Here is a 13,523-nt window from a genome sequence, read left to right on the forward strand (position 1 = left end):
TGGCACATAACTGGTCTATTCAAAAGTATATCCATAGAGACCTCCATTATGGGTTGTCACCAGAGATTGAACCCAGGACCTCCAGTACTAAAAGCATGAGTCAGCACCATCTGAGTTTATAGCTGTAGCAGATTTGAGCTCTGTGGATGAGACGCTAGAAAAGTAGCATGTAATATACACTGGACAGTGGGTTACATATATATAATGGCCAATCAGCCTCTGGTAATGGGAGGAAACTGAGGATAACACCATGGGCGTAGAAAGCTCAGACAGTTGTTAATTTACATGCCATAAAATGTGTTGGCTGAAGAGACTAACCATCTCAATGTTGGCATAAGAACCAAACACATAAACAGAGCAGGGCTAAGTTTAGGTCTCAGTTGTCTATTTAAGAACTTTTAGTACTGGAGTGTGTGTGTTCCATTCCATGGGAGAAGGTGAGTCTGCAGGATATCACAGAGGGGTCAGCTAGCCTAGATCCAAGGGCCACCTGTTATGAATTACAGTAGTTCTTTTTAAGGCTGCGATTCTGTCACGGAGGTTGCGGAAGTCACAGATTCCGTGACTTTCTGCAACCTCTAACTTTTGCAGTAGCAATGGCTGGTGGAGGTGATCCTGGGGCCAGCTGCTCAGGTCTCCCATGGCCAAATACACCAGGCGCTGCTGGAGTGGGCACTGGCCACTGCTCAGGTGGTCCCGGGGTGGCTGGCCCTGGGGAGCACCTGAGCAGTGGTCCTAGAGGCAGCACGAGGGAGTGCCCGAGCAGTGGTCCTGGGGGTTGCCCCGGGGCCAGCTGCACCAGCTACTGCTTGGGCGGTTGGCCCTGGGGAAGCACCCAAGCAGCAGTCCTGTGACAGCTGGCCCTGGGGAGCACCCGAGCAGCAGTCCCCAGGGCGGCCATGGGGAGCACCTAAGCATCGGTTCCCAAGGCCTCAGAGCAGGAGTGGCTGGGGACAGTCAGCTCCTGCAGCCAGTGCTAGCCGTCAGCCTCTGGGCCCCCATAGCAGCGGTGTCCTGGGGCCCCCAGAGCAGCAGCGCCTAGAGCCACAGGAGCTGCTAAGCTTTAGTCAGGGTTATTGTATATTAAAAGTCATGGACAGGTCATGGGCCATGAATTTTTGTTTATTGCCTGTGACCTATCCATGACTTTTACTAAAAATCCCCATGACTAAATCTTAGCCTTAATTATCAAAACTAATATCATTGAATTAGCAGTTTAAATTATACCCTATGCTTAGTGAATTTAAAATGAAATACATTGCATGTTAAACAGGTATTCCAGACCAAGAGTAACTGTTCCTGTAATTATTTGATCCTTACATGTGAGTGTTTTCTTGGGTAAAGCCACCAAGCATTAGATGGCCCAGAGGCTCTGATAATTGGAGTGTCGTCAATGCTTGCCCCAGAGGTTGATAGCATGATAATCAGGGATACCAGATTTCCAAGCAGCACTACTCAGGCCTCGGATGGAGTTAGTTACAATAACTTTTGGCATTATAGGCATCCCTGGTGAAGCTAATAACCCAGCAGCAGTTCTCCAATTAGCCCCCATGAAAGGGCAAACAAGGCCGAGTAGTTCATGGCTCAGCCTTCACTGACTAATTGTGTGGGACTCCTCAGGGGCATTATTGTTTTCATTAACCTTTGTGAAATAATTTGTTTCTAGTTCTATTTATAAAAGCTTAGCTCCATAATTCAAAGTCATCAAGCAAAATTTTATACTCTGTTCCCCTTACCACTTTAAATGACAAAAATGCCCAATTCCAATATTAAGTCACTGTGGAAATAAGTGATCGAACAATGTCACGCAATGGGGTCAGTTCTTCTGCCAATTTATCTTAACTTGGATGTCATGGAGCAGAGACAACCAGAGAATCATAGAAATGTAGCACCAAAGGAACCTCAACTGATCATCTAATCCATCCCCCTTTGTTGAGGCAGGATTAAGCATACTTAACCTGTCCTTTTAACATACTACTGATTATGGATGGAACACAGGTATTAAGGTTTGTGGTTAAACTATGTCTTTGAGGAACAGATGAAGAAGAACTCGACAATGGGTAGGCTACACACCTTTCTCTATAGGTCATCAGTTCAAACCCAGCCCAGGTTAGAAGAGACCTATAAGTGGACATGCAAGTTGCCATCTATTTAGTAACTGGTGTGTAATAAATTTGGTATTTTCAGTAGACAGATGTCCACAAGATAAAAATCTGTAGCACATATTTGCACCCTTGTTTTCAGTCAGCGAGAGATGCTGTGTGTGGCATGAACAAACATAAGGAGAGGAGGCTGTATCCAGACTCTATGTACTGCTTCACAAAGTATACAGGAAACAATAACTTTCCTTGTAATATTAAAGTGTTCGGGATGGGTCAAATCCTGCCCCCGCCTTGATAGCCACACAAGGTTCCCTCGTTTTGGTATGGTTCTTAGGCAGAAAGACCTTGAGTCAAAACGTGAAGGGGCCCTCTGTATGGTGTAGAATCCAACTCTGTGAGAGCTCCATGCATGCTCATAGGTAGGGGCTGGAAAATCCTCTGCTGCATGGGTCCTCCCCACTACCAACCTCCCCAGAAGGTTGTCAAGCGGTTTTGCAACCTTCCTCCTGGGCATCACCAGTTACCTGGGCTGGAAATGGAGTTGCCCCTTCCTGCCCCTCTCTAAATGCTGACTGTTATAGGTAGTGAAACCGTTACCTCCTATTATAAGAACATGAGCATAAAGGGGCTTTGTTTCAGGTTTTACAGCACTCAGGCGATATACCCGAAAACAGCAAATGGCTCAGAGATCAGCCTCCCATTCTTCACAATGCTACGATCCACACCAGTGCCTGTTATTGTGTGTTTTCAGCACATTCATGTAGGCAGACAGCCAACTCTCAGCTTGAAAGCCTCAGGAGTTTGTCTCAACAGGAGTGAAAACTCCAAGGTGAAACTCTATTGATTTTAAATTGAGCAGGCCCTGGCTCACTTGCCACACTTCTCCTGGTGAGGTGAAAGTCCCTCATGAACCAAAAGAAAACCCCCTGCACTCCAAACTTCACTGCCAGACACAAAGTCTGTCACTAATCAGACCTGAAGCCAGTTTACTGTCTGTGTAACCTGAGCAGACTTCACTGCACAAATTATAAGTGTTCAGTTCTTGTTTGCATACAAAATAACTGTTGTCTATGGGTATAGCACAGGGAAGGGTACATTCATGCACTTTTTTATGTTGGATAAACGAGGAAGCTCTTTGGGGGGCAGCATGTGGGGAGAGGGGTCTGAGTGGGGGGACTGGTACAGAGGCTCTGTGATCCCTAAAAAATTAAGCTTCTCTGAAATTGAAAGATCCCCTGATGTATAAGACATCTGCTGGCCAAGTGGTGCAATTGGCTCCACTTTTATTTCTCTCTCTCTAATAGATTTCTGTATTTGGCATATTCCACTTAATGGTCTCTCTCTCTGCAACAGCCAGACCTGTGCATTATAGGAAGTTATTGTAAATGGTACTTTGCAGCCCATGTGTTACAATTATTTTTGGTGGGGTGGGGGGTTCTGTTTGTTTGCTTTTTAGATCTAGCAAGACAATGCAACTCCCTGTTCTTTTTTCTGATTAAAAAAGGAAGAAAGGAAAAAAGAATTCCTTCGATAACTGTGAAGTTACCATTTAGCTTTCTGGAAGTCATATAAACTTGGATTTTCAAAGATGCTGATGAGAGTTAGGAACCCAAATCAGCACCTAACTCCTTTAGCCACCATGAAAATCACCACTGTAAAATTATTTTTATTAAAAATCCCTTCTGGCAAAGCCAAGCATGTCCTCAGAATGAGCCCAATAGGAGTAGCTTACCTTTTGGCTGTTGCCCTCTTTTACAAGAGCTGATCTTCCACAGTCATGTATTTCACGTAGAACACTCTCTTTCTAACAGAAACAATTTGCTATCTCTTTAAGAAGTGACTGGTCACAGGATGTTCCTATACTCTTTTTTGCTTTAGAGTACCTCTGATATCTCAGGGGTTAGTGGGTTTTGGCTTCAAGTTCCACATCAGCTCTTGGATTCACAGCCAGAACCACAGAGGAGAGTAAAACAGTCGAGCAGTAGCCATGGAGGTTGTGGAAATCATGGGGATGCACCAAGAAAATGACCTGAAAGTTATGATCTAATGATTGTTTAGGTGTATGACAATTAGCACTTACACATCAGTGTCAGGGCACTGTCCCTAGTGTTCCTATGCTAGGACATCCCTAACCCCTGGACTAGGCCCCAACACTGACATGGGCCTCTGCTCTGCAATGTGCTGATGTTTCAGCAGTGCACATCAGAACAGTCTTAAAAGGCTCAGCCAAAGGGCTGAGCTCCAGATAGTGTGCTCCACCCAAGGGTTTTCAATAAACAAACACAAATCATCCCAGGATTGTAGTCAAGCGGTCTTCCTTCAGAGTGCCTGTAAAGCTATGGGTCATCTAGGCTCACTGGCAAAGGTACAGTCCCACTCACAAGTGGATCTGAGCAGGTCCTCCCTGCCGGAGTCACTGGGGAACAAGCAGCTAATTTCTTGCTTTAGCCAGCCCTTTCTCCAGGAGTTCAGAATAGCTCCCCTCCCTAGTCTGCCAGCAACTGAGCAGGGTTTCTCCCTTTTAAGCTCCCCCCTCCACTTCTGACATCTCTCAGTGGTGCAGAGAGGCAGAGCCACTTGAGTCCAAATTAGCTAATTAACCCTGTTTTGTCTAGAGTGGGGTTGACATACCCTATCCTAAGCACTCTATAACTATATGCATAGGCTTCATTAGATTATTAAATACAATTAATGCAACATTTGGAAGAAGTGATACTCTGGGGTTTGGAACCCTTCCCAAAATTATTCCAGTCAGTTTCTATATTGAAGGTGGATCTGAACTCTCATTCTTAAATTGGGGGGAGGGGGGTGAAGGAGGGTTTCTAGGACATTTAGGTGTAAAGAAAACCTTCAGAATATGAATCAGTGGAGTGTTCTCTTAGTCTACAGCCAGAAGCAATAACTCTGAGATGCATCCCAACAAAAGGGGCTATTGTGTTTTAACCTTTCTCAATACCAATGGGAGAGCTTAGGAAAGATGGCTTTTAATGTATATATAAATGGAAAGAAATTAAATCAAACAGCAAATATAGCCCTTTTTCAGCTTTTAAAATATGTGCAACACTATCAATAGTAGCAAAGTCTCTATTTGGAGCAGCTAGACTTCATAGTGAAAGGAATATTTTGCTGTGCCATAACTTGCTGAGTGCTATAAATAGGAATACTTGCCTAAATAGCTTATTCATTATGGCCCTAATCCCAAAAGCTGCTCTAAACAGGCTACCTTTGCTACTATGCAAATCTCCATTGAACTCAGTGGGGCTCTGTAGTAAGGAGTTTACATGTCCTCGCAACAAATCAGCCAGAGACCTCTTCTGAGTGCAATCACCAATGACTTTTATTTACAGTGTCAGCTCCCCACACCTTCTATTTACAGACCGCTGCCGAGTAGTGACCTGGACAACAGCTAGCTTCTCCAACCAGCAGGGATGCACAGCCCTTAGCCTCTTCCTTTCCTCACTTGCTGCTGTTCTTTGTTGTTGCTGCTGCCCCTCCCTTTAATTCCTTCCTGCCAGCCCTATATAGCCCCCTGGCTAATGAGGCCTGCAGGTGCTTCTCTTCAATCCAATTAGGCGTGGCATACTCAGCCAGCTCCAATCAATGCTTCTTAATTGGAGCTGGGCTAACAGAGGGCTGACTCAGGACCTCCTGGCAAGCACCCTGTTACAGGATCCCTGTAGGTAAAAGGGAGCCCTGCTTGCAATCCTAGTGTCTACTAGAGCCTTAAACCACTGGCCTTTAAGGTCCCAGTCCTGCAGCTGGGTTCATGTTAGCTGACCTCTGCACCCATGAACAGCCCCATTGACTTTAGAGACCTCTGAGCACAAGGCAACAGCCGGTTACTGTTCTCTACATCCTTGTATAACAGAGTGTTTTGCAATCTAAGCTAGAATATTATACTCTGCATTGGTCTGGAGGGGCAATAACATCTTTGCAGGCCACAGACTGCAACAGTGGTCTGTCTGGACACCAGGGTTTGTGGGTGTGGGTTTAGTTGAAGGACTGGGGCCTGAGACACTATGAAAGACTGATTAACTCCTTGTTTTAAATAATGATAGCTGATGCATCATGAGCCTGTCAGCTATTCCAGTTTTGCAAGATTACAGTTTTATTCAGGCAAAGTATTTTATCAAAGAAAAAAAAATCACTTAAAAAACAAGACTTGCCAATCACAGCTTGATTTGCACCAACTACTGGTGGTAAATGAACAGGAATCCTCCGTCTGGTTCTTTAAAATCTCGAAAGAAAACAGCAGTTTGGTGAATGGAAATGGACTCACAGGGCTGATGGGAATAACAAACATCCTGCTGGGTCACAAATGTAAAAAAGCTCACTTACAGTGCCTCTTATCTGGACAGTGCAGCTTTGAAGAGTATGTGTAACTTCTGGACCTAGAGACATGAGGCAGCATAAATAACGCCAACTTCATTGCTCCTGGGTAGAATGAGGATATTCATGGATTTTTTTTTCCCCAAAGGAAATGGGTTCACTACTTTTTCAAGGACAGAAAATTGATTTTTTTTCTCCAAAATAATACTATTAAAAATACAGCTCCACCAGTATATTAATTACGCGGGAAGATAATCTGTGTGGCATTTCAAAATGTGGCTATTGACTCATCTGTTCAATCAAATGAAGGTCTGCACATTTGTGCGTATGTGATGTTTCTTTCACAAATTTGGGCTACATAAAAGAGACGTTTCTTTACTACAGAAAAGTTAGGGAGTCTTAAGGCCTATGTTGAGGTATACAAGACAGGCGTCCCATATATGCCCGCGAGGGCCAGGGGGAGATACCAGTGAAAGGAGGACACTCAGGCCTAAGAATAGTAAACTACGCTTTATTGAGGGAAGGAAGGAAGAACTTGCGCTCCAATCTGCGCAGGGAGCCCCTAGGACACACGGAGGGGCTGCAGGGGACAGCCGCCGGGGGGGAGTCCTCTGCGGCACTATATTCTCCGCGCTTATCTTGGGGTTATATGGGGTCAACAGCTGGTTATATTCTTATATGTTCGATTTATGCTTATTACATAAACTAACTTATTTACAGGCAAAAATATGCTGAGCTATGCTACAATGTCTTTTGGCAGAGTCTGTCGGACAAAGTTCATTGAAACTGCCTGCATCCTCCACTTACATCCAGTCACGTACGCAGTCCACCACTTAGCTCCTCGCCAATCTTCCGCAACCTTGCCCCTACATCATAACAAAGTTTTAGAGCAATAATAATAATAATTTGTATTGGAGTGGTGCCTAGAAGCCCTAAGATCAGGGCCACATCATACTGTACATACACATAGTGGAAGACAGCTCCTATCCCGAAAAGATTACTCTCTAGGTGCCTCTTGCAACAAACTGCAGGACCAAGGGCTAAGATGACAAGAGAGAAAACCAGCAGGAGGGGAAACAAAGACACACAGCTGTGAAGTGACCTGTCAAGCTAACACAGTAGGTCAGCGTCAGAGCCCAGGCCTACTGAGTCCTCAGGGTTTGAACTTACTAGCGCTTATTTTGGTATACCTTAATTTGCTCAGGGGCGTGGAAAAGCCACCCCTCCCCCCCGAGCGATGTAAATTACACCAACCTAAGCGCTGGTGTGGACAGTGCTTTCTCCGCAGGAGACACTCTCTTGCCAACACAGCTACCGCCGCTCGGGGAGGTGGAGTAATTATGCCAGTGGGAGAGCTCTCTTCAGTCAGCATAGAGCATCTGCACTAGCAGCACTACAGCGGTGCAGCTATAGCAATTCTAGTGTAGACTAGCCCTCTAGTTCCTTGTCCACTAACTCATGTTACCTCTCAGTGAACTGCTACAGATTATAATCCGCCCGTTTTTTGTTACAAAATTCTGCCCTCAGAAATGTGCAATCCACACTAGAAATTGATGGGAGATAATATTGAGTGATCAATGCAAATAAATACTGCTCCACGTACTCCGAAATAAATAACAGGAAGCCATACAGATTATATCACCCAAATATTGTACTGTACTTCATTATATAATTAGGCTACTTCATGCACATACAAAATACATCAAATCCGTAATGAAAAGAAACACACAATGCCACCCCGTATATACACAAAGAAGCATTTTAAATAACATTGCCTACGATAAAAGCACCTCTGTGCAGAAAAATGCATATCTGACTCAAATGCACTATAGTCACACTTGCTCTTCTTCTGCAGTCGTCATAATAATTTTAAAGGTGATCTTGTGTTTAACAAAGTTTTAGGAGTTGTTACAGTCACTACTAATGATGAAGGTTGAAAGATCCTCAAACTGGCCCTGAACAAGCTGAGAATTTAAGATGATTCTCAACATTTAACTAACATTGGGAAAGGAAACTATCAAAAATATATTGTGTTGAAACAGAAATTCTGGTTTGTGGATCACCTGATTTCCTTCTATAATCTCAGAGAATTACATATACACATAATTGAGTTAGTTTCCTCAGAGTGACAGAGGATCTGTTATTTCTGTCACTATGTGGTACTGCATCTGGCATAAGCCTTTAGCACTGAGATGGCTGACAACAAATTAATGAAAATGCCAACATCATCCTTAAAGATTCTATGGATACCCCAGTAGTGGAGCAAACATGTTCTATGATGATTCAGTTTAGACCAAGATTTGGGGAGATGTGGCGTCACTGGACAGGCTGTGTTTAGTTCTTCTGAGAGCTAGAGAGCTTGGGAGAAGTCCAAAGGCTGTTCAAGTCCAGTGGTCTGAATAAAGAACCCCCCTTATATTCCTATAACACAAATGTATCTCTGCTGTGACAGACACCATGTATCTTCCCCAACCCCCAATCTATGAATTGCTTGAGATTATTTTTCACTTGGAAGACCTGAATGCCTTTATGTCCAGTAATACCTGGAGGCTGGGGGGGGGGAGAATTTATATTTCCTTCTAGCCTAGGGGATCTCTCCTATAGTATTCTTCATTTATTTACTCACTACTCTTAAATGTCAAGCAAACTTCTACCTGTCTGCTGCTGGAGAACTTCAGTGGGGTTGTAATAATTTACCACGAGGGGGAGTCAGGTGGTATGTGTATGCCAGTCAGATTTTGCTGAGCTAATTAAGAGGAGGTAAGTAATAGGTAGGGATGCCTATTGGTATATATGTTCTCCTCCCCTACTTTGTAGACTTCAGTGCTAAAGCTGTAGCAATATATATGATCCTAACTGGAGTAAAGCCTCTTCAGCCCCAAACTGGCATTGCTGAAGAATTCATCTGATGCTTCCTGCACTGGATGTCCACACCATACACAGCATCAGCAAAAGGGTGTGGCTAAAAGATGTTCCCTCTCCCAAAGCAGCTATACATGCTCTTTCCATAATGTTCTCTGCTTCTCCTGGTCAAGGGAGCAGAAAGCTCTGATCTCCTCATTGCCTTTGCCACTGGATCACTGAGCCAGCCCCTCTAGCTATGTGCCATGCAAACTCTTAGATAAACTGCAGCCTACTTAAAATTACTAGAAGCTAGAGAGATTTATCTAACTGTGTGACTGATATAATATGAAATCCTGCTTCTCCTTTTGCTTCTGTTTACTGGCAAGTTGCACATAGCATCCCTCTGAGTATCAAGACACTCTCTGCTCGCAGCAAATGATGCTTTTGAAGAGATAAGATCCAAGTTGAGCTCACTCCAATGCTAGCTTTAGACTCTGATCCCTGGAACTGCCTTGTCTCAAACACACTGTTTTGTTTGTTACACATACAGTGTGTCTTAGACACTGGAGTGCACAGCAATGACTTCCACTCAGGTGTTAGGTTTGTAACAGGATTGCTAGGTTAATAATAAATCTGTATGCCCCAGAATGTTAATCCCAGACACCGTTTCTTGATTAGAAGTTGAAGGTGGAATGAGAGTTGTATATGAACCTGTTAACTGGAACATCCCTGAAATATATGTTTGGTTACCTCAAAATTCTGAGACAGCCCAATTTTATAGACTTGCGGCTATTCATTATGGTTGGGGTCAGGTACTGACTGAAGCAGTTGATTTATCTAGTGGTGCAACACAATTGGCATGTAATCATTCACACACTAGAACCTATCTCAGATCCTGCAGAACTCACACTCAGCTAGTTTTCCAACTGTGCTATTTGTGATTCATATTTTTATATCACAACTGTAGCAATTTTTTTCATTTTTTTTAGTTCCAATTCACATGTTCACGACTGAGTTCTCCTGTGACTCTTCGTGCTAAAATGTGTTACATTGTTAAGAAAAATATGAAAATTAAAAATAAAATGAAAGCTTTGTATTTTTTTTCAGTGATACTCTGAAAATTCGAGGTGGTAAGTGATTTCTTTTTCTTTTGATCCCACATCCCTAGAATTCACAAGTTCAGCAAAATAACTGTGCTAAGAAGAGATTCCATATCAGGTAAATCAGACCATGCAACTATACAAATAAAGTTTTTTTCACTAGCTGCCTCTTTACCAGTATTTGCTACACCAAAAGCATATTACATTGAATACCTTAATATGTTGCTTATTTCTTTAAGCTCTGTTCCCTAGTACAAGTAATTTCTAACCCTGTGTTTGAAATATTTGAGATTTCAGCACATGCAGTAGAAAGGCTGTGGAACTAACAGCTAGGCTGCAAATCAGGAGACTGTGGATAACACTTAAGTATGTAAATTTCTGAAGAAAATGTAACACCAATATAAGGAAATGTTCTCTTTTGCCACAAGAGGGCATTCTTATAAATCCTATATCTACTGAGCCATCTGTCCATTACTATAACCATGATTTACACTCTCACTAACCTATTACTCCAATGTCTTACAGCAAGTTAACTGAAAAATTTCATTCTGTTTTTGTTCTCTGCATGCATTTGACTTACATCAAGTTACAAGGCAGTACTATTTAGTTGTGATAGTAGTACACTGTGCTGCATAAATTACTGGTAAAGACAAGCAATGATGGGAAGTAAATAAGATTTCCCTTCAAAATCTTTAGAAATAAGAGTACACCACACTAACAAAACTTGTGGCTCTTAAGAATACAAGCAAACAGGCTACAAGTGAAAGCTAAAATCTTGCAATGTGCTGGTTTTAGAAGCAATAGGACATTTGTGAAACCAATGGAAATTATACATCACATTTTTCTTTTTCTTGTCAATGCTTAGCTATATGAGTTTACTTTAATATTTCCTTAATATGCAAGAATATACAGCAGAAGCATGCACCACATGGGAAATTAACTAAAGCACTCAAAGTACGATTGTCATGTTTTCCTTAAATGGAAAACTCTGAATGCAATGACCTATTTAGAAACAGCTAGTTAAGCAGATTTTTTTTAAATTACCTCTAGACAGTCATCATGAGTATAAGCTATAACTTAACAGAACACTTTTCTGTTTTCAGTCCCATTATTTATAAACCTGTGTCAGTTACCAAACCCAAGACTGATTTCTCCCTATTCCTTAGGTCCAAATAAAAATTCTCCCAAAAATAATGGATCCATTTTGTCCATCAAGAGCCAACTACGTTCCTGGGGAGGCGGTAATGCTCTGGCCTAATGCGTGCCTTCTTCTCCTGTGGGTTGGCGTACTTCCACTTGGATGGGGACATTTTCAGCTTTTTCCTCCTCTTATCCGTGCACCACACCTTTTCGCAATACTCCTCGACCCTCTGGAAGTTGCTGTACCCTATTAGCTGCAGAAATTCCTTGTACCACGGCTTCGATCCCTGAGGAATGCTGCTCTGCACTGGGCATGGCATTTTGTGAGGTATGTCCTCCTCATAGTCTTTGTTGAACATTTCATCTACACGCTCTTCCTCCACTACCTCCAGCGTGATTTTTCTGACTGTATGAACAATGCTGTGTTCCACAGTCTGACAAAAATAGGTCCCGGCATCCAGCCGGTGCAGCCTTAAGAATAAGAGGCCGAGGTCCATTTTGACAATTCTGTCATCTGTCTTCACCTGAGAAATGAGCCAATGACACTGTATTATCAATACAGTCACAGTAAGTACAAGATTAGTACTGCATTAGAAACAGCAGTGCAATCATTTTTAAATGTCCTGTAGGGACTTGGCTACAAATTCAGCAGTGAGTATTTACAGGACACAAATCTAAGATGCTGTAACATGCCTTTTCCAAACACATACAGGATTACATTTATTGCAGGAGGGAGGAGGTTATGTGGTGAGAGTGCTAGCATAGGACATCAGGAACCTGGGTTCAATTTACTGGCCTGTTATAGGCCTTTTGTGTGAGAACTGGCAAGTCACTTAGTCTATCTGTGCCTTGATTCCCTATGGAAAAAATGGCACTTCCCTACACTACAGAGGTATTGTGAGGATAAATACACTGAAAATTTTAACAGGGACCATATATGCAACTAAGATAGATAGCACTAATCACATCCTGTAAGGCCGATATCTGATGATGGAATAAAGTTTTAAACTAGTATACAAAAGAATAACAAGAACTAATAGTTGGAAGTTGAAGCTAGACAATTCAAACTGGAAAGAAGGTGCAAATTGATAACAGTGATAGACATTCATCATTGGAATCATTTGCAAAGAGATGTGGTAGATTCTCCATTACTTTGAAATTTTAAAAGATTGAGACGCACTCATGGGTGGTGCGTATAAGAAGCTGAGGGAGGCAAAGCCTCTCCAAAAAAGGCTGGCCATGCAGGAGGGCAAATGCTATGGATGTGGCATGGGTCACCTCCCTTTGGAGGCACGCTGACCTACCACCTTTGGGGTGCTGGAAGCAAAGGTCCCCAGAAGTGTGTGTGGGGTCACTGTTACCCCAACTATTCTATGCCCCAGGGCCCTGCTCCCACTCGGCCTCTTCCCTGAAGCCTACCCCACCCCCTGCTCGCTCCTCTCTGGCATGGAGAGGAGCGAGTGGCCAGTGGGTGGGGGAAGGAACTTGGGGAGAGAGGAGCAAGCTGTGGGTGGGTGGGTGGGGGACCTTGGGGGAAAAAGTGGAGAGGAGTGAGCGGGCAGGTGGGTGGGCCTCAGGGGAAGAGGCAAAGAGGAGACATGGGTGGGGAGCCTTAGGGGAGGAGGTGAAGAGGAGTGGGGCGGGGCTCAAGGGAGGAGATGGGGCCTCAGGGGGTGGGGTGACTGTCTGGGGACTGGTGGTCCCTCCACTTCTAGGGAGCTTCTGGCATGTGCATGTAAGCCTCCCCAAATAAAAGACTCGCGAGCCACCGGTGGATGCACTTCTAAAACCTATGCTCTTATTCGACAAACTGGGATTGATGCAGGAATCACTGAGTAAATGCCATGGCCTGTTTATGCAGGAAGTCAGACTAGATAATCACAGTGTTCCCAATTGCCCTTAAAAATCTATGAATCTATGTAAATTCCACCAACTGGTACCAGCTGTTTCACTGACGGCTCATTTACCTGTAAGATCCCTAATATGACCGACTCTTTTTATAAACATG

The 13,523-nt window shown here is 43.4% G+C and overlaps 1 protein-coding gene across 1 annotated transcript in view; it reads right to left on the reverse strand.

The window, feature by feature from the left end:
* Positions 1-7,780: 7,780 nt before the first annotated feature.
* The window catches only part of SEMA3E (semaphorin 3E), a 241,742-nt gene continuing 235,999 nt past the window's right edge, over positions 7,781-13,523 (reverse strand). The window contains exon 17 of the mRNA XM_038409046.2: positions 7,781-12,039. Within this exon, the coding sequence (XP_038264974.2) occupies positions 11,587-12,039 (453 nt within the window). The 3' untranslated portion in view covers positions 7,781-11,586. The remainder of the gene's footprint in view (positions 12,040-13,523) is intronic.

Source organism: Dermochelys coriacea, chromosome 1, assembly GCF_009764565.3.
Source record: "Dermochelys coriacea isolate rDerCor1 chromosome 1, rDerCor1.pri.v4, whole genome shotgun sequence".
Classification (NCBI taxonomy): domain Eukaryota; kingdom Metazoa; phylum Chordata; order Testudines; family Dermochelyidae; genus Dermochelys; species Dermochelys coriacea.